Source organism: Gymnoscopelus microlampas, assembly GCF_963454915.1.
Source record: "Gymnoscopelus microlampas genome assembly, chromosome: 13".
Lineage (NCBI taxonomy): Eukaryota > Metazoa > Chordata > Actinopteri > Myctophiformes > Myctophidae > Gymnoscopelus > Gymnoscopelus microlampas.
Genome location: NC_139950.1, coordinates 40085088 through 40104461, shown reverse-complemented (window position 1 = coordinate 40104461; position 19374 = coordinate 40085088). Strand labels below are relative to the sequence as shown.

At 42.6% G+C, this 19374-nt stretch overlaps 1 protein-coding gene across 5 annotated transcripts in view; it reads left to right on the top strand.

Moving 5' to 3' along the window:
- The window catches only part of klhdc3 (kelch domain containing 3), a 60135-nt gene that overhangs the window by 31913 nt on the left and 8848 nt on the right, over positions 1–19374 (top strand). For all 5 annotated transcript variants that reach the window (XM_084077008.1, XM_084077006.1, XM_084077009.1 and 2 more), the window contains 2 exons: positions 15181–15254; positions 17773–17851. In XM_084077008.1, the coding sequence (XP_083933134.1) occupies positions 15181–15254; positions 17773–17851 (153 nt within the window). The remainder of the gene's footprint in view (positions 1–15180; positions 15255–17772; positions 17852–19374) is intronic.

Sequence of the window (19374 nt, the reverse complement as noted above, 5' to 3'; positions counted from 1 at the left end):
TGGTGCTCAAACCTTTTCATGTCAAGGACCCCCAAAACGATATGAATTTGGCCGCGGAACCCTATCTCAAAATACAGTATGTTGTTCCAGGGACCCCAGAAGCAAAGATTTGAGTAAAAGAATGTTCGCTTTAATAGAATATATATTAAAAGATCTGCACACATTTTCCAGATTTTTCAAAAATAGCAGATCTACAAGCTCGTAGCGCGGCACTCGGTGCCGTGCTATGAGCTTGTAGATCTGCTATTTTTGAATAGCCAAATTGTAAAATAATGTTTTTTTTTAGCTCAAATCAAACAGTGACACAGATGCGTTCCAGATCTTAATGGGTTAAGTTATCTTTTCTCGTTTACCGGTGAATTGCACATGAACATCACTTATGTTACTCTTGGATTCTATCATTTAGATACATAAACACCTACTGTAGCTATAATTTGTACTCGGATGTCAAATATGGTGAAGACAAATCTACTGAGAATACTGGAAGTTTGGGTGTGAAAAAAGTGTGGAATTTTAAACTGTGTCGGAACCCTGCTTAATTATGGAAAAGAGAGTTGTAGACGTGGTCATTTTCAGATGCAACGAGAGGGTAGAGTTAGGCCACATAGGTAGGTAATCTCCCCAGTAGCCAAAACACCCCAGCCTGGGGGACCTCCTGTTTAATCCACCACAACCCTCACCCCCAATATTTAATCAGCAGTGAAACCATGTCATGTCACGGAGGTTGAGCCAGAGAACCGCCATGGAGTCTAGAGTTGAACGTAGAGGATCAGTAAAGGTCACAAGCGCTGGTGCCTTAGATATCACCTACAAGACCATAACCACACCTTATCAGTGGCTGGTATGGCCGATGTTATGGTAGTCCAGCTGGTTAGAGCATGGCCTATTATCGCTGTTTAACTTGATAGTTCAAAAGGCTAGACTAAACACAACGCACTGAGCTTTGGGGCAGAGGAGCACATTCTAAATCACTGTATTCTCTCCCCTGTCACTGCATGGAAACCAACTACCTTTTGTTCAGAATTGTCTTCACCATTAATCTTGAATATCAGCCAGTCTGCCTGTTCTGCTTACAATGGCCAATCCACAGTCCCTTAAATCATTGGTTCTCAAAGTGGGGTCCGGGAACCCCCAGGGGTCCTTGAGGGAGTTCCAGGGGGTCCCCAGCTAAATGATGGATAGTTAGGAACGGACCCTTATGGTCTGTAACTCTGAGAGTGTACAAATGGACCCGTTACTCTCAGAGTTAAATTGAGATTGATTTTACAATATAAATTGGGGTCCCACAGATAGAAATGCCATTAAATGGGGGTCCGTCCGTAGCCTAATGCATGTCAAACTGGGGGTCCTTGAAATAAAAACGGTTGAGAATCACTGCTAGAGCCGTAAAGATCTTCTCTTATGGGGGTCCCTGGCATATATTTTCAAATGGGGGTCTGCGGGCTAATACATGTCAATTTGGGTTTTCTTGACATGAAAAAGTTTGAGTGCCCTAAATTTTAATGCCACCACACACCCATTGTCATTTGTTCTACAAGGTCAAAGGGTAGGCTGCAGAAGTTTCCTTAAAATGTGTCTGCACGTGTGTGTGTGTGTATGTGGGGGGGGGGGTCTAGTATGCATGAGATATAACTTGTCAAACAGTGGTGGTGACCCCGACAGGATATGGGGGCATCCCGGCACGTGTCGGTACAAGACCTCGGCGCGGCCCCAGAAACACTGATTTACTTTTCAAAGACAAGCTCCCTGATAGCATTTCATCTGCATCTTAACCCTCCTTAACCCACTAACGGGGTGTATACATCCAAGTGTCACAGTGTTGAGTGTTTAAACATTGTCTCAAATAAACAGCCTTGCACACAGGTGGCGCGGTGCGGTGCCGCTGTCTGTCAAACTGCGATAAGTGACATGTTCAGAATTGTGGGTGCTTACTCTATGATTTACCTCTGTCGGCAAAACCAAAACACTTTTTTGGTTTTGATAGCCCAACACTGAGATTTTGTGTCTCAGTGTTGGGCTAGGCTCTGGAGAAGAGGAAACGTATACCAAGACAAAACATCAGATGGATTCACTGATTGTCCATGTTTACAGATCCACACTATATATCCTAGTAGGGATGGGACGATAATCGTTATTTTTGTTTATCGTGATAAGAAACCACTCACAATAATCGTATTGCAGAGATTTACATTTTTCGTGAAATTCACTATAGGATGAGTTTTGTTGAGTTTTGTTTTAGCTTTTGTTGACCTGCATATTCAGTGCCACTGTATACTTGATAAAACTGACCTGTAAAGAGTGTACGCTCTTATTTCACTCTACACAAATCGATTCGGCTAAAATAGCAGATCTACAAGCTCACAGCGCATAGCAACGCAACACGTTGTGAGCTTGTATATCGGCTTTTTTAGGGATAGGGATGCTGGGGGGGTTTAAGTGCTTAACCAAAGTGCCATTTTGAGTTTTAAGCATATTTTGATCATCGCGATATCGTTAATCACTATTAGTTTTGCCACAATAATCGTTAAATGGCATTTTCATATCGTCCCAGCCCTAATACTAGACTACAAATAGACTTGAGATTAACATACTCTATGTAGGATTTGCTACTGAAAAGGCAGTAGCTGAACTAATATTAGAGTTAAACTCATTAAAGAAAGATCAAATGTTTGCACTGAAGAGTGGGGATGTCAGAGCCAAGTATAAAGGACATCATCATTACCTTGGAGAGCAGAAAGTTATAATAGTTCACTATTGAACAGTTCTGATATAAAGCTGCAATGAATAACCACCAGACTATTGAGCCCAAGAGCAAGGCAGGGGACTTGGCGTGGTGTATGAAAGCCTTTGTGTTACAGAATCTTAAGTAGCTATAACCTTGATGCTGAACCCAGCATCACAGATGAACCGTCTGTGGAGGAAGTAACTTGTTTTTCCAGTCATAGGGGAGCATTTCAAAACTACTTTAAGCTTTTTCTCATATTAACCAGCTGTGTTCAAGGTCCTCAAAAAGTTATTATTAACAACAGTCACTCCCTCATTTTCACAGGCAGCTGGCCAGATAACAGCCATCCCCAAGATAAATGTACTAATTTTGCAGGTTTTCCTCTCCGATACGATCACCAGATCTCACTAGTTTTTTTCCCCCTTGTCTACAGGAGTCGCTATTTGAGATGCAGGGCCTCCGTAGCGACTGCGATCTCATGTCTAATCTGAAGCCAGGCGTCTAGTCTCTGGATAGTTAGTGTCTCGGCATCTATGTAGATTTAAAGTCTACTCCGCAACAGGGTTTTAATCCACTGCCCAGTGGGGGGGCACAGATAGCTAACTAGGAGGACTGATGATCAGTTGAGATTAAGGCATGGCAAATATATGGCAATGTATGCCTCTGTAATGACCAAATCACGCTTTAATCTACTGCCCAGCAGGGGGGAAGAGATAGTTAACAAGGAGGAATGATGATCAGTTGAGATTAAGTGGATAACACATGTTGTATATGAATGCATTTGTAATTACCACATCATTGTAACTCTTTTTTTTAGAGATACCATGGCTTGTTGCAGGTTTCCATTATCACCAACTTATCAATTATGCTCAGACAAGAGGTTTTGTGGTGTGATGTAAACCAGTGGTTCTCAACCTGTGGGTCGGGATCCCCAGGGGGGTCCCCACACAATTTCTTTTTTTGGGGGGGGGGTCCCCAGATGACAGTGAAGTGACAATTTAAGGCCTTTTAAGACATTTTTCATACCCTCAAAAAAAGACCATAACTAGGGATGGAGCTCGTTAATTTTTATTGATAATGAGCACCTTATCGAACCTGCTTATCGAACCGAGCTTTTATCGAGCCCACTATCGATCTTTTTCTATTGTTAAGAAAAAAGACGTGAGGCGAAAAATTCTGAACAGAACCGGTATCTTTTTTTATTGGCCAGTTGTGACAGTGAGTTTGTGGCTGACCACTATCTAAAATTAAATGAAGATGACAAAAGTAAAAAATATTTTTGCCTATCATTAAAACAACCATTCATATAATGTGCAATAAGTGTTAAATGGCTTTATATTATGAATAGTACTGTAATAATTACTATAAAATCTCCATGTCTCTTCAACTTTTTATAAACAAAAAATGCATAGTTATTTTTTCTATTCTTTTTTCTTTGTTTTAACCAAAATATATCACGTGCACTACATTTTACTAGGGCATTCAAATACAGTACTTTTCTAACAGATAGAAGGCAAGTGACCTTTTTACTTTTGGAAAATAATATTGAAGAAACGGTTAATGTGTGTACTGTCACTTTAAAAGCGCAATGTATACTTCATCGTACGACGGTGTCACGCACCAAACATGGCCGATCTCCAAGCTCACACTGCGTCTGTTCGCACCACGTTGTGAGCTTGTAGATCTGCCATTTTCGGCAACGATAGACTGAGGGACGGACAGCGCTGTTTGGCACAACTTGCAGCTATCAATACACTTTTAGACCAACATGTTTCTGCCAGCGTGGGTGATTAGATTTATTTCTTGATCGCCTCTTGTTTTGATAGTTTAGACATGACGTCATGGGTCGCTACACTCGATAACAGGCTCGACAAGCCTAAAGCTTATCGAAAACCGGGTCTCGATAAATTCATGCCCGGGTATATAATGGACCCGGTTTTCGAGCTCCATCCCTAACCATAACTGCATCAAAAGTACTCAACAAACTGTACTTAGATTTCAAACATTGGCCAAATTGTCTAATAATATAAGAAAGAGATACAAATATTGTGAAAATAGAAAGAAAACCTTTGCAGTGGTTTTCGTTGTAGTGAGCAGCGTGTCAGTTTGAAGGTGATGAAAGCGACGCAATTTTTATCCCATCCGCTGTGAATGCACCTTTTACATGTAAATTATAAAATAACTTTTGTAATTGCCTGTTGTTGAACCTATCAACCTAGCATCACTATCCTGGGCATGTCATAAGAGGCGAACATTGGGGTTGTGAGCTTGTAGATCAGCTATTTTCGGAGAAGAGATTTGGTGTACAGGGAAAAAAGGAGGGGATCAAGTAGAGACTGGGGCCCCTGCGGGGCCAGTCAACAATGTATATGGGGGGGGGGGGGGGGGGGGGGGGGGGGGTCCAGGCGCATACCACATATAGGCTCTATCTTTGATGCGTGTCTCTCTTTTCCAGGTAGCTACATCACTACATTTCAGTGGCATATCAACATAAAAGAGCATAACGGATGAATTTTGAGTGCATTTCTTCCATCACATGGCATCCCATTTGTAGCTATTTCTGAGTTCTGAGTGGCTTTCAAGTCCATCAATTGGTTAGTTCTGAGTGGATTTTGTCCATCTTCTTCATCTCCATCCACTTGTACTTAACCCAGTATGATTCATTCATCCTCAATAGTGCCCTGGGCTGAATGATGGTCTCTCCACTATTAATGAAATGCATCATAAGAGCTTGTGATCTTATCAGCCGGACGCTCAAAAACAAAAAAAAAAAGCAAAAACCTTTCCTTCATACGAACATGTAAACACTTCACCCCCAATTCTCTGCTCACAAAGACACTTCCATGCCAGGGACCCGTGCACAGAACACTTGAAATATCTTCTTCCTTTTTTCTCAATATCAAAATCAAAGCCTGTGCTTTATAAAGGACTGGCACAGAAATGATCCTATCAAACATGCATGAATGCAGTATGAAGCAGGCCCTAGTAAGTCAGTCCATTGTTGTGTCCTATATATCAGTGGTTCTCAAACTTTTTCATGTCAAGGACCCCCAAAATGATATGTATTTGGCTGCGGACCTCCATCTCAAAGATATTTTTATGCCAGGGATTTTTCAAAAATGGCAGATCTACAAGCTCATAGCGCCACACTCTGTGCCGCACTATGCGCTTGTAGATCTGCTATTTTTGAATAGCCAAAGTATAAAATATGGTTAAAGTGGTTAAAATGATTGTGACGCTATATTAACTAATTTTGCTGGGGACCCCCTGGTACCCCTCCAAGGACTCCTGGGGGTCCCCGGACCCCACTTTGAGAACCAATGCTACATAGCACACACAGCAAACAAGTGAAACGGTTAACCCACAAACACGGTCTTGTGGCCCCCGACTTCAAGTCATTTTACAATTGTGGCCCCCTGCCTAATCTAGTTGAATACCCCCTGGTATATAGGGTTTAAGTGGTAACTCCCACCACGCTCATGTATTTTAACTAAAGCAGTGGTTCTCAAACTTTTTCATGTCAAGGACCCCCAAATTGACACTTATTAGCCCGCTGACCCCCATTTGAAAAGACTATAAGCTCGGCCGCCCGAAGGGCGGCCGAGCGTCTAGCCCTTCGGGTTGCCGAGGGTCTAGTCGGGGACCGGCCTACACAGGAACGATGTAAATAGGGAATGAATGCTCCACCCTTTAAATCAAACCCCATTATACCTGTTGTCATAGGACCCGTTTTGGCCATCTGTTTGCCTGTGTCCATTTATGCCCATCTGTGTGTGCATTTCTGCCCATATATGGAGCTATCTGTGTCTGTGATATATGGACATCTCTGTATGTGTCTGGGTGTGTCCCTTTTATGCCCGTATATGGAGATCTCTGTGTCTGTCTGTGTCCATTTATGCCCATTATCCTAAAGGAGTTCGCTATAAACAATGTTGTCAGTAATGCCCTTGTCATTATCCACAATGAAAACTTTTACAGCGCTGGCTCTCTTTCCTCTAGAGAAGGCTGTGTAGAGTTGGCCATGAGCGAACACAGGTTTAGGCAAGTAGATGCCAACTCGTTCATTCTCTTGGCCCTGACCCTTATTGATTGTAACAGAGAATGCTAAGCGGATAGGGAACTGTCGTCTAATGAAGGTGAAGGGAAGCTCACCTCTGTCATAGTGAGGTATTCTTGGTAGGAAGATTGTTTCACCCCTGTTTGTGCCTACTGCAATCTCACACTCAATGACTCTGTCCATCATTTGCATTACCACCATTCTGGTGCCATTCTTGAGAGTGCGGTCAGGACCTGATTGCAGGTTTCTAAGCAGCTTGACTGGTGCGCCTACTTTCAATTTGAGGTTATGATCAGGGATTCAACATAACACTGGCATTGATGAATCTGGAGATCTCATCCCTGTCTTCAATATCGAGAGTGCCAACATCAACTCCTTTATGGACGTATTTGTACAGGTACTTGATGGTACGGAAGGAGCCAACAAATTCAACATTGATGTGGCATTTATATTTAAGTAGGACCCAAGCGTTGTAAGGAACGACCCACCTGCTGTCAAACAGAAAGTCATTCTTCTTATGGGTGTGACCGACAATGGGCCGTCTGTACTCTGGGTAGCCATGACCATCATGAGGCAGTCGTGTGTTGGCACAGAAGTTTTTAGGGAATTTCTTAGTACAGATACCATTGACCATGCAGGGGCTGTTAGGGTAGGCCGGGCCACAGGGTCCATGTAGCATGAATCGACACACCAGCTCATACAGCTCTGGCTCCTTTTGTTTGTCAGGTATGTCTGCTCTAATTATTTGATCAATGTCATCGACAGTCAAAATCTCATGTAGGAGTAGCAGTATGTGGGCATGTTTCAGTCCTCTCATCTGTCCTTCAATAGTGTGTATTCTAGCCTTCATCTTCCCAAAGACGCCGAGCGTTGTGTCGTGGAGGAGCTCATCCAAACTCCTTTTGAAAACTTTGTTAACAATGTCTGGTCTGTCAGTGGGCTGCTGTCCTGGAAAGATGTTACTCAGTACACCTTCACTCCTTGCGTTTGACGTCATGGTAATGAAGAGGTCAAACCTTCTATATCTGGCTGCTATGGCAAGGGCATCTTGAAAGCGCTTGAATTGGTATCTGGGGCTACCAGTGTGTGAGCCTGGAAGAATTATCTGTTGACCAATCCTGGTGGCCTCAGTCTGTCCTGGCTGTGCTTGCTGTGCAGTTAGGGCATCATCCAGACCTGAATACTGGTGGGCCCTGTACTTGTCTTGTTGTTCCCTACTCCTGTAGAATTTCATCCGGCAACTTTCAATTTTGGAGTATTGATCACAGAAGTATTCTTGAGTAAGTCTCCCTGACTTCAGAAGGGTGTTGAAAGAATTAGTTCTTTGTTGTAGATGGAATCTGAAGAACTCCTGAAGAGTGACTTTGCCTCTGGCTGAATTTGCATTAACCTTGAGGATGGGATTGTCGATGCTGAAGCCAGCATCTCCATATGGCAAGATCAAGGGATAGGCAGCTGGGTCATACATAGGGTGGAGTGAATTGATATGTGTAGTTTGTCTGTGATTAGGTGCATCAGCTGGAGTTCTGTACAGAACAATGTCTCGAGGTTGTGTCTGGTCTCCTGGTGCAAAAATAACAACGTCAGGGACATCAGGAACACTGTCTCCTCCTCCGTCTGCTCCTCCTGTCTGGCCAGCAGATGTTGACTGTCCCATCTGATCCCCTGTCATAGTTTTATGCCCATATATGGAGATCTCTGTATCTGGTTGTCTGTGTCCCTTTATGCCCATAATGGAGATCTCTGTATCTGTCTGTGCCTTCGACTGTGTTGCAGACACAGTGCCGGTTCCCCCTTTAATGCAAACCCCATTATACCTGTTGTCATTGGACCCGTTTTGACTTTATTATGGAGATCTCTGGATCTGTCTGTCTGTTTCCCTTTCATGCCCATATATGGGGATCTATGTATCTGTTTTTGAGAGCTGCTTATAGACTATATGCAGAGGTCTGTCAAGAGTGCTGGACTTAGCTTAGAAGCCGGCTTATATACTTTCATCTGACACGTATGCCACGTGATGTCAGAGCCCTTTATGGTGTGATGTCACAATGAGTCAGCGCTTGCGCGAGAAGTGATTGGCAGGTGAGATTGACCACCCGGAAGTAAATTTGGAGCAGACACTTTATGACACTTTATGATTATTTTAAAATGAGGCACATGTGAAGGTTGTAAATTAAGTAGAATTACTTATATACTTTTGCATGAGTGATTTTTGTAGCAAGTTGGGAGGGAAATGGAGCAGTGCTTTGGCCGTGAGTTGTTCCTTAGTGGTTGAGGTTCCAAAGGCGCACGGCTCTCTGATTGTATTGTTGGGATATGCCAGGGACCCCCATAAGAGAAGATTTTTTTACGGCTCTAGCAGTGATTCTCAACCATTTTAATTTGAAGGACCCCCAGTTTGACATGCATTAGGCTACGGACGGACCGCCATTTAATGTCATTTCTATCTCTTGGACCCCAATTTATATTGTAAAATCAATGTTAATTTAACTCTTGAGAGTGTACAAATGGAACCAAATGGACCCTAACAGGTCCATTTGCTTCCATTTGTACACTCTCAGAGTTACAGACCCATAAGGGTCCATTCCATCATTTAGCTGTGGACCCCCTGGAACTCCCTCAAGGACCCCTGGGGAACCCACTTTGAGAACCAATGAACTAAAGGATATTTGACTCACATCTGGCCCTCCTTGATAAGGCGCCGTACAGGAAGTTGTAGTATGTGATGAGTTCCTAGAGACGGAGTGGTTCTAAGAGAGCACAGTTCAACAGGAAGTGGATAGAGGAAAAGGATGCAGGTCAAATCACTCCCAAAGAATGAGGATACAAGCAATGTAAAGCCCCATAGACAGGGCCAGGGCAGCATGGGTTACAGCTACACCATCAGCCACAATGTTTGTGTTTGGGAAAGCAATAATAAAGGTGTCACTGGACAGTCAGATTTTAATCTTTTTGTCGCACCTCGTTGTCGTTCATTAGAAAGTCACTCAACGGAATTTGGGGAACCTTACACCTAACTCCTAAGACCATTCAGGTTGTTCCCAGGATGTCTGGTTTTCCCTCGTCTACTTTTAGGGCTGTAGTAGACGAGGCTAAAGTTGAGGCTTTAGAGACCTCTAGGTTTGGGGATGAAGATGAGGTGAAGCGGGAAGGCCATTGCTGGAGAAGGCCGGCAATTTGAGGGAGGGGGGCTATTAGTCGCCCTCGTTTGAGTGTTGTTTGAAACATCAACCGGTGTTTTCTCTGTGGGGGGAGGGGTGTCGCTCCGACCTCATTCAGACTGGGAACCTCTGCTCTGAGTTCTTTATAGGAGGAGGAGAACTTTGACACAAAATGATACGTTGCAGATCGTGTAACAAAGTGACTCGTCAAACACCAGGACACCACATAAAGTGTCACACCCTGTGACTTTCCCGCTTGTCGTTGTACTGTCTGTCACCCGAACAGACCCCCCGCTGTTCCTTCTCTCTGCCTACTGGCCTCTGTTCAGTCACCCTGTTCCCTCCGCTGCAGACGATCCGCTGCAGCGTGACTCCTCTGGTCGTGGACCCTCGCTAACGTTCTGCTGAATTACACACCCAAACAAATACCGGTCGGTGAGCACGCGAGAAAGGACTAGTCCCAGTCGCACACCACCCTCTTATGTTACTCCTGCTTAAGCCATTAAGATTTTAGGCTGATTGATACAAAAATCTTCTAAATCCTAACAGTTTTCTGAAATAAACGTATGTTGGTACAGTGGTGTGTTCAAAACCCTTTTCATGTCAAGGACCCCCAACATTATATGTATTTGGCCGTGGACCCCCATCTCAAAATATTTTGTTCCAGGGACCCCGAGAAGCAAAGATTTGAGATAAAATTGTTCGCTTTAAAAAATATATATATTAAAAGATTTGAGCACATTTTCATAATTTTTCAAAGAATAGCAGATCTACAAGCTTGGTGCCGTGCTATGAGCTTGTAGATCTGCTATTTTTGAATAGCCAAAGAAATCTAAAAATTACACAGATGTGTTCCCGGTCTTAACTCTTTGACTGCCAGTGTAATAGTGAACCATTATTGCTGCCAGCAAAAACAGCGATTTTACTGTACCTTGACAAAATCATGGACTATTATCCGTGACCGCCGTCCTCACAGAGATCGGCTCATTACATGCACGGGGTTGTCATAGGATGGGGGGGGAAAAGTGCGTTCCCGGTCTTAATGAGTTAAGCACGCCTCTTATCTGCATGCTTTCACGCGTCAGCATCCAAAACTCTGTAGTCTATCCTTGAGATTCTGCACAGTAGTAAATATCGGCTGCCCTCCAGATAGCATGTTGTCCTTTTCCTTGTTTCTAATACTGAGAGATGGAGTCTCCTTGTTGGGTTTTACTGCCCAAACAAACTTTGAAGTTTGATTTAGCACTTTTCACAAATCAAGCTGCCTCGAGTCGCATGCTCAGGGAAGGAGGACTTTGCATAATGAGCGTGCAATATGTAATCCTGTATGAATTTCAAATGTGATTTATTTTCAATGAGGTAAACAAATGGCTCTTCAGATGAGATTGTATGAATGGCTCTTGCAAAATTCAGAAATTGTGTCTGGATGACAAGAAATACACACGGCTCTGGCTGTGTTGGACACTGTTTGAAGAGAGAGAGTTTGATGCTCTTCTTGTCAAAGAGAGATAGGCCACATTTAGCTACTGATTGGGATGTTAGAGGAAAGGTGATCCTGGCAAGAGAGCCAGTGGAGTATTTATCTAAAAACTGTATTTCCTCTGAATTTATTGCTGTTTTAGGGAGTCCTGTGGAGCAGGCAGTTTTTGTCGTGTTGTGCCTAATAATTCACTTAACCCCCCCCCTCCCCTGTAATCACAAACTGCAGGTTGTTTGTCTGTTTTGGAGCTTTAGAGCTTGTCCTTAACAAAACATAAACATTGCTAAAGCTATTAGATGAATTCAATGCTTGTTTAAAGGCACATGCCACTCATGGCAAACATTTGATTCTCTCCTCTAATTGGTACTTCACAGTTGAAGCACTATGAAATACCTCATTGAGTTATATTTATCCAAGGACTTATTAATGTCAGTGTGGTTGGCAGACTTTGATAATTATGCAGTTGAAAGCTTTCAGCAGGAACAATATACAACAACCCCAACCCTGGCCTGTGCTGGGATCAATACCTGTGAACTTGTATCATGATAAAATGTACTGCTTGTGTTATTATTTGCTAAAAAGCACAGTTGCCAGCAGCACTTGACTAAGCACTGCATGGTCTTTCAAACTTTCAAGTGAACTAAAGCAGCTGTTCCAAAAAGGTACAGTGAACTAAATTAATATACCAAGGTTTTCGCTCATTGCACATGGCTAGACCACAGCAATGCCGTGTGCCTTAACAATGACGAAATAACACGAGTGCCGACTGACGCAACGGGCCGGCAACAAGCTGCCCTATGGGGTTTGAGAGGGGGGATTCCGATGAAGGCTCCTGCTGTAAGACATGGTGGATCACCTCCTGGGGGGCGCAAGGGGGCCGTAATGACTTCCCCAGCTGGCCCCCTGGGACCCGTGCGCTCGTGCTCCGCACCCCTCTCGGCCGCTTTAAGCCAACCACTGTGTTTGTTTAGTAAAGATTAGCAACGTAAAACCCTTACTACATCCTGAACAACACGCAGCGCGAGAGAGAGACGGAGGAGAGGACAGGACAGGGGGGAACAGAAATAGATTGATGGAGGGATGGATGGACGGACGGACGGTGGTAGGAGGGGTTATCATCTTGGATAGACAAGAGTTGGAACAAGAGGATGGGATTTTGGGGGGTGAAGCAGGGTGAACGATGGGAAGCAAAGGAAGGAAAAGGGACATTGAGATGCAAGTACAGGAGGCAATTCAAAAGAAAATGGTTTGGTTTTAATTGGATTGGTTCAATAGAGCACCGAAGTCTGATGTAATTTACACATCCTACCTGGTTCGCGGTTTTCCACCCCTGTTTTGAATCCCCATAGACATCTTTAATATCGCATCAAATAAGAACTGTGTTGCAAAAATAAACAAATGACCCCGGCAGTTTGACTCTTATGGATATGAAGCATCAACTGACGGTGAGAAAACGTTAATGTTACTTCCGCCGAGTTACATTTTCACCAGAAACAGACTGTATCCTATATAAGTGACTGACTATAATAAACGACACAGAGCCACCACAGAGCCAGACAGTTTGTTTATTTTTGGAACACAATTCTTATGAGACGATTCTAAGATGACCCAATGTTATTCTCCATAGAGAAATTACTTTACGAACCAGGGGATGAACGAGTGACATCAGGACTTCTGTACTCTATTGTACCAGGGAGGTAATGTTTTTGAAAAAAACACATCAGAATATATACAGAAACGTGCTCAAACAAAGTTGCAGAGGTTCTCTGCAGATGAGCGTAAACAGGAAAAGAATCAGAGAGTTACAAACTCTCTGATCTCTGTTTCTCCTCTGCTGTGTTCTTTTCTAATATAAATGAAATGCACACCAGGAGCCCAGCCGGTCCATGCATAACAAGTTGCATCTCTTCAAGCGTTTCTTAAGGGACCAAACAAATACGTTGTTAACTAATTTCCCAATTATCCTCCCCCTAATAGGCGTCCACAGGCACTAAACCACTTGGTAATAACTACCTGATTGAGTAAAGCTGTCCTTCGGGTAGCATTGTGTTCTGAGTAATCCGAGCGGCTCCTCTGGTCCGGGTCTGTGTCCCAGTGTAGTGAATGCAGAACCGGGGTGTTCATCGGTAACACATTAATATGAGCCTGTGGGATGCAGGCTTTAATAATTTATACAGTTGCCATAATCCATAGCCTCTTACTTTTTCACTTTTGCTGCTTCCATACCCATATTTTGGTTACATTTGGGATTCGAAAACAATTATCTAATCACTCCTCCACCTCCTCTGTTTGAGGAGCGGTGATGAGGTGTGAGACATAATCAATCATCAATGTGGAGAGTTATATAAAAAATTCAGACCTGAGGAAACAGTGGAATGACTAAGTTTAGCCATTTGCCTTAATAGACCTGTGCTCCTCGAGGCAGGAGTGCAGGTGTGTGTGTGGCTGAAAACAGCAGGAAACAGATGTGCAGTGATAGTGGCTGGTAGCAGCAGGTCTGTGGAGGAGAAGGGGCTATCAGCAGGGGCCAGCCTGCCGTCTGATGATCGCAAGAACTCCGCTCGCTTCCTGTTGGGCTAACTAATGTATGGCCGGCCCCTGATAAGGAACCACAGGCCAGAGCAGCATGTATGCAAACAGTGCTGGGTTGGTTTGGTGACATGTTCTATATTGTCTGAATCAACCTTTGTTTTTACGTTCATTTACGGGCTAAAAGAGTGACTTTGAGAGCTGTTTCACCTTACAATGCATAAGTCAATGAGGAGTGTATTTAGAATGATCAATTTCTAATCAAAGGGAGCAATTATTTTAAATTTCTTGTCCACCTTTGGAGTTACATCATGGCAAGGCACATGACACAACCTAAACCTCTACCAAAGAGGTCCTGCCCTTTAAACCCATTAAGACCTGAAGCTGATTCTACATGTCTACTAAATCCCAACAGTTTCTGAAAAACGTATGTTTCTATATCAATGGTGCTCAATCTTTTTCATGTCAACGACCCTCAAAATTATATGTATTTGGCCACGGACCCCCATCTCCAATATTTTGTTCCAGGGACCCCCAGAAGCAAAGATTTGAGTTAAAAATGTTCGCTTTAAAACAATATATATTCAAAGATTTGCACACATTTTCATAATTTTTCAAAAATAGCAGATCTACAAGCTCATAGCTATGAGCTTGTAGATCTGCTATTTTTGAATAGCCAAAGTGTAAACGAATGCTTTTTAGCTCAAATCAAAAAGTGACACAGATGCGTTCCTACGCCTGATTTATACTTCAGTGTGGTGTGCCAAAAATAACCGATCTGACTAGCTTTTGTGAGCTTGTAGATCTGCTAATATTATTTCTGGCTCATGACACTCGCGTGGCAACAAAGTATAAATCAAAGCCTGAGCAAAGGTATACATCTCTCCCTCCTCCCCCCGGTTCTTAAATTGCCTCATGATTCAGTCCTGGTTCATTTAACAAGCGGAGACCCTAGATAAACTTGTTGTACGTAAAGAAGAAAAAGTTGGCTAATCACCACACAGTCGTGCCGGGGCGTTGTTTGTCTCATGCCCAGGAAGTGAGACAGGAAGTGAAGGACACAGGGGGTTAATGTTGCCTTTTTCCTGGATGGGTCTGGTCAAAGCCTTGACCACTCCGGCAATCTTTCAATTTCTTCTTAGGGTTTTTTTTTCTTTCATTGTTGTTGACCTCAAGGGACTGACTGACCCCCCAAACCTTTTTGTTGTGTGTCTTGTTCTCCTCACAGCCCCTGTCCAGAGCAGGGAATGGGCGACGAGTTTAACCTTATGGACCATTCGGACCTGTACATACTAGACTTCAGTGAGTATCCCTTTCTCTTTGTTCTATAGTCTCCCCATTGTACGTTTAACCCAGTGGCTTTCAACCTTTTTCATGCCAAGATGTTTTGTGCCAGAGACCCCCAGAAGAGAAGATTTGTGTTAAAAAATGCGAAATTCTATCTACAATCTACAAGCTCACGTTTGTGTAGTTTTATGCTTCATTGTACAACAAGTGTCGCACGGCAAAAATAGCTGATCTACAAGCTCACAACGCGTCACATGGACTCGCGCAGCTAGACGATCAGAGATGTCCATCTGCTGAAATAGAGTAGAAATCTGAATTAAATCTGTCTAGAATAGTGGTGAGAATGGCCGCTAACAAACCTACGCCCACTGCTTTGAGAACCAATCATATCAGTCATAATATGATGGACCTCCCTAAAGTCTTATAACTCCCTAACTCTTAGTTATTTTTTCACATATCAGCAGATATGTGGAGATCTCTCAAGACGCATTGTAAACTGTTAGATCTGCTATTAGAATAATAATAATAATACAATTATCCCAAAAAAAATCATCTGGCCGGTCCGGGCACCTAGGCTCCAATGTAGCCTGACAGCGCGTCGCGAGTTTGAGTCCCGATTCCGACAGCCTTTGCTGTGTGTCACTCCCCATCTCTCTCTCTCCCTGTTTCCTGTCTATATACACTAAAACTATCATTAAAGGCATAAAAAGCCAAAAATAAAATCCAAAAAAATAAAAATGAATGTGTATGTAATGACATGCCTAAAATAGGGACGCCAGGTTGAAAGTGTTTTAAAAAAAGCCATGGATTTATCTCCTCTGTTGTTTTCACGGTAGAAATGACCTATTTTTGCCCCCTAATCCTGTCTGCCTCATTTCTCACCTGGTCTAGCAGCGCCCTGCCTTTATCCAGCGACCAAATATAGCCATATCCTGTTGGCAGCGGGTCAGTCTGTAAGGCTGGCCGGGGTCACAGTGTGTATGTGGGTAGAGGAAAAAAAAAGCAACACAGAACGTGTGGGACTGGACTGGCAGTGCCTGTTCTCCTCCGACCCCCCGCGGCAGACCTGGGATCTGTCAGGCCACTCTGTGTGTGCCAACGTGTGCTTTTTGGCGCATGTCCGTTCTCTCTCTCTTGCTTTATCACAGTCCATATGGTGGCAGCATGGTGCGGTAGTGGAACAGTCATACTGTAATGGTGACGTAGTGCATTTCTGTAAAGGATTTACAGCAATCTGATCACCAAAAAAAAACAAAAGCGTATGCCCTCCTGAGAATGACTTAAATGTTAACTTAGACGTTAATAACATTAACACTAGGGGTGTCCGAAAAAATCTATTCGAATACGAATCGCGATTCTACTGTTGGACGATTTCAGAATCGATTCTCATTTTCAAAAAATCGATTTTCAATTTATTTTCTTTTTTGGGGGGGGTGAGTCTTGGATTTACCTTTGTGTGTTTACATTATTATCAGTTGATAAAACCTTTACAATTATAAAAGCTACATAAATGTACTCTGCTCTCATGGCAGCAGACTCGAGTAGATCCTGAAATCCTATGTTTTGAATCAAGAATCGTTTTTGAATCGAGAATCGTTTGTTTTGAAAAACTCGGGGGAAAAAACGGAATCGTGACCCTAAGAATCGGAATCGAATCGTGAGATAGCAGAAGATTCACAGCCCTAACATCCCTGTTTTGGGCATATCATTAATTGCAAAACATCTTTCAAATCTTGTAGAAATTGTCAAAAAATATTGATCTACAATCTGACAAAGCGTTGCTGCACAACGCCATCGTACAACAAATTATAAAATAGGGTGCTTAATGCAGTGTGACATAATTCTGGGCTCAAAGGAAAATTCGAAATATTCGTAGAATATTATGTATTGGCCTTCCTGTGTCACAGGAATCACTATTACTATTAGCCAAGAGCCCCAAAACCAAGATAAAGAATGACACAAGAAAAGCATGAGAGAATATCCGTTTCCATTAGGACAGGTAAAAATGACTTTAGACCTGATGTTTAATCACCCCCAGCATCCCTATTCTGGGGGGTGGGGAACATTCACCAAAAATAGCAGGACGCGTTGTGAGCTTGTAGATCTGCTATTTTGGGGCGAAGAGACAGTACAGTTCAACTCGGGTCCATTTTATTAAGTATGGAGGGTCTAAGTGGTTAAACTGATACATTCCAAATGTTATCAAAGCGGCACCGACTTTGAGAAACCCTGCAGTATAGTATGATTATCACAGGCTCTCTGTATCCTTGCGTGTCCTCGTTTGTGTATGCCGAGTTTGTCGTGTGTTAGAGCTATTATTCATAGTGGTGTACTCAAAACCTCATCGTTTTTTTTTTGCTCTGTCACCGTCTGGTCACAAGAACTGACCTCTATACTGTAGTGTGGCCTCCATTTGGAAACCTCACCGTCTAAAAGAGAGAGTGTATGAAGTGATGAATTGGAACCCCATCAGACTACTGTGTGATTCATTGCTTCTTTTTTGTTGTTCTTTCCCTCCTTTGTTTCAAACCAGGTCCTAATCTGAAGACGTTATGCAAGATAGCAGTTATTCAGTACAGCCTGGAGCAGTCGGGACTCCCTCATGACATCAGGTTACTCACCCAGCATGCTTTTCTTCTTCTTCTTCTTCTTCTTCACGTTGTCCTTCTCTAACACACTTTACCTCCTTCACTGTTTCGTCACAGTGTCACTGTGTTATATCGCAGTGTCACTGTTTCATCACAGTGTCACTGTTCTATCGCAGTGTCACTGTTTCATCACAGTGTCACTGTTCTATCGCAGTGTCACTGTTTCATCACAGTGTTACTGTATCACTGTATTACTGTCAGTGGTGCAAAGTAACTTAAGTATATTTACTCAAGTGCTGTTACTTCATTACAATTTTGAGGTATATTTTTGAGTGGTGCCAACCACTCTTACATTTGACTTTGTCCGTGTGTCCGTATGTCCGTCCGTCCGTATGTCCGTCCGTATGTTTGAGCACGGCTGATTGGACAAGATTCACGTGACACGTGACAATATGTTGTCACGTGTCACGTGACAACATATTGTTGCTGATTGCAACACAAGGATGCAGCCAGTTACACTTTCAAAGGCACCACTCTCTTCACACTGGGTGTGATTTTTTTTTACTTTATTGGAGTATCTCCAAATGTCTTTTGTACTTTTACTTCTACTCCACTACATCTCAGAGGCAAATATTGTGCTTTTACTCCACTACAATTATTTGAAAACTTAAATTGCTAGTCACTTTGCAGGTATAAATTATTACATAATAAAACATACATTTACCGCTTGAGCCCTATTTTATACCTACTGTACGCTATTTGAAAATAGCCGATCTACAAGCTCACAACGCGGCGCATCGCGACGCGTTGTGAGCTTGTAGATCTGCTATTTTCAGACATTTTAGTACTTTTAATTTTGGTACTTTAAGTTACTTAAGTGAAACATTTGAGTACTTTTTCCACCACTAATTAGTGTACATTGTAGTGTTGTTGTTGTGATTATCACCTCTGTGCCTTTTTGCCATTATTAGGCTCTGTTGAAACATATAGTAGAAGACTTGTTAAAAAAAATTGCAAAAATATTCCACTTTCAAAATCAAAACATTACTTTGGGGTTTAGGTTAGAAAGTAAGGATTTGTTTTTGTTTTTAGTCAATCTGTTTGTCTGGTAAATTGAGATCAGAAGCAGACAGATACTCAGGACGCATGATATTATCTAATTTGTGTAATCTATTTAACGCAGAGTTTGTAGATTCACAAATGACTAATTATTCATAGCAATCATCAACAGCGTCTTTAGATTTTGCATTGAAGCGATTTTGCATTGAAGCGATTTTGCATTGAAGCAGAAAATTGTGCTGGTTGATACTAATGACTTGGTGTTTAGATGAAATGTTCCATTGGGTGTTAAGAGAATTACGTCGGGTGTGTTTTAAATTCATCCAAGGTTATTTCATATTTTCCTTTTACTTTGTTGCTGTAGTGGGGACTTACAGACTTGTAGTGGGAAAGTAACTATGCACACAAAACCACAAGTAGGCCATTACAATATTGCAAATCATTACATGATTAATCTTGGACAAATAATTACTAATGTACAAAAGCAC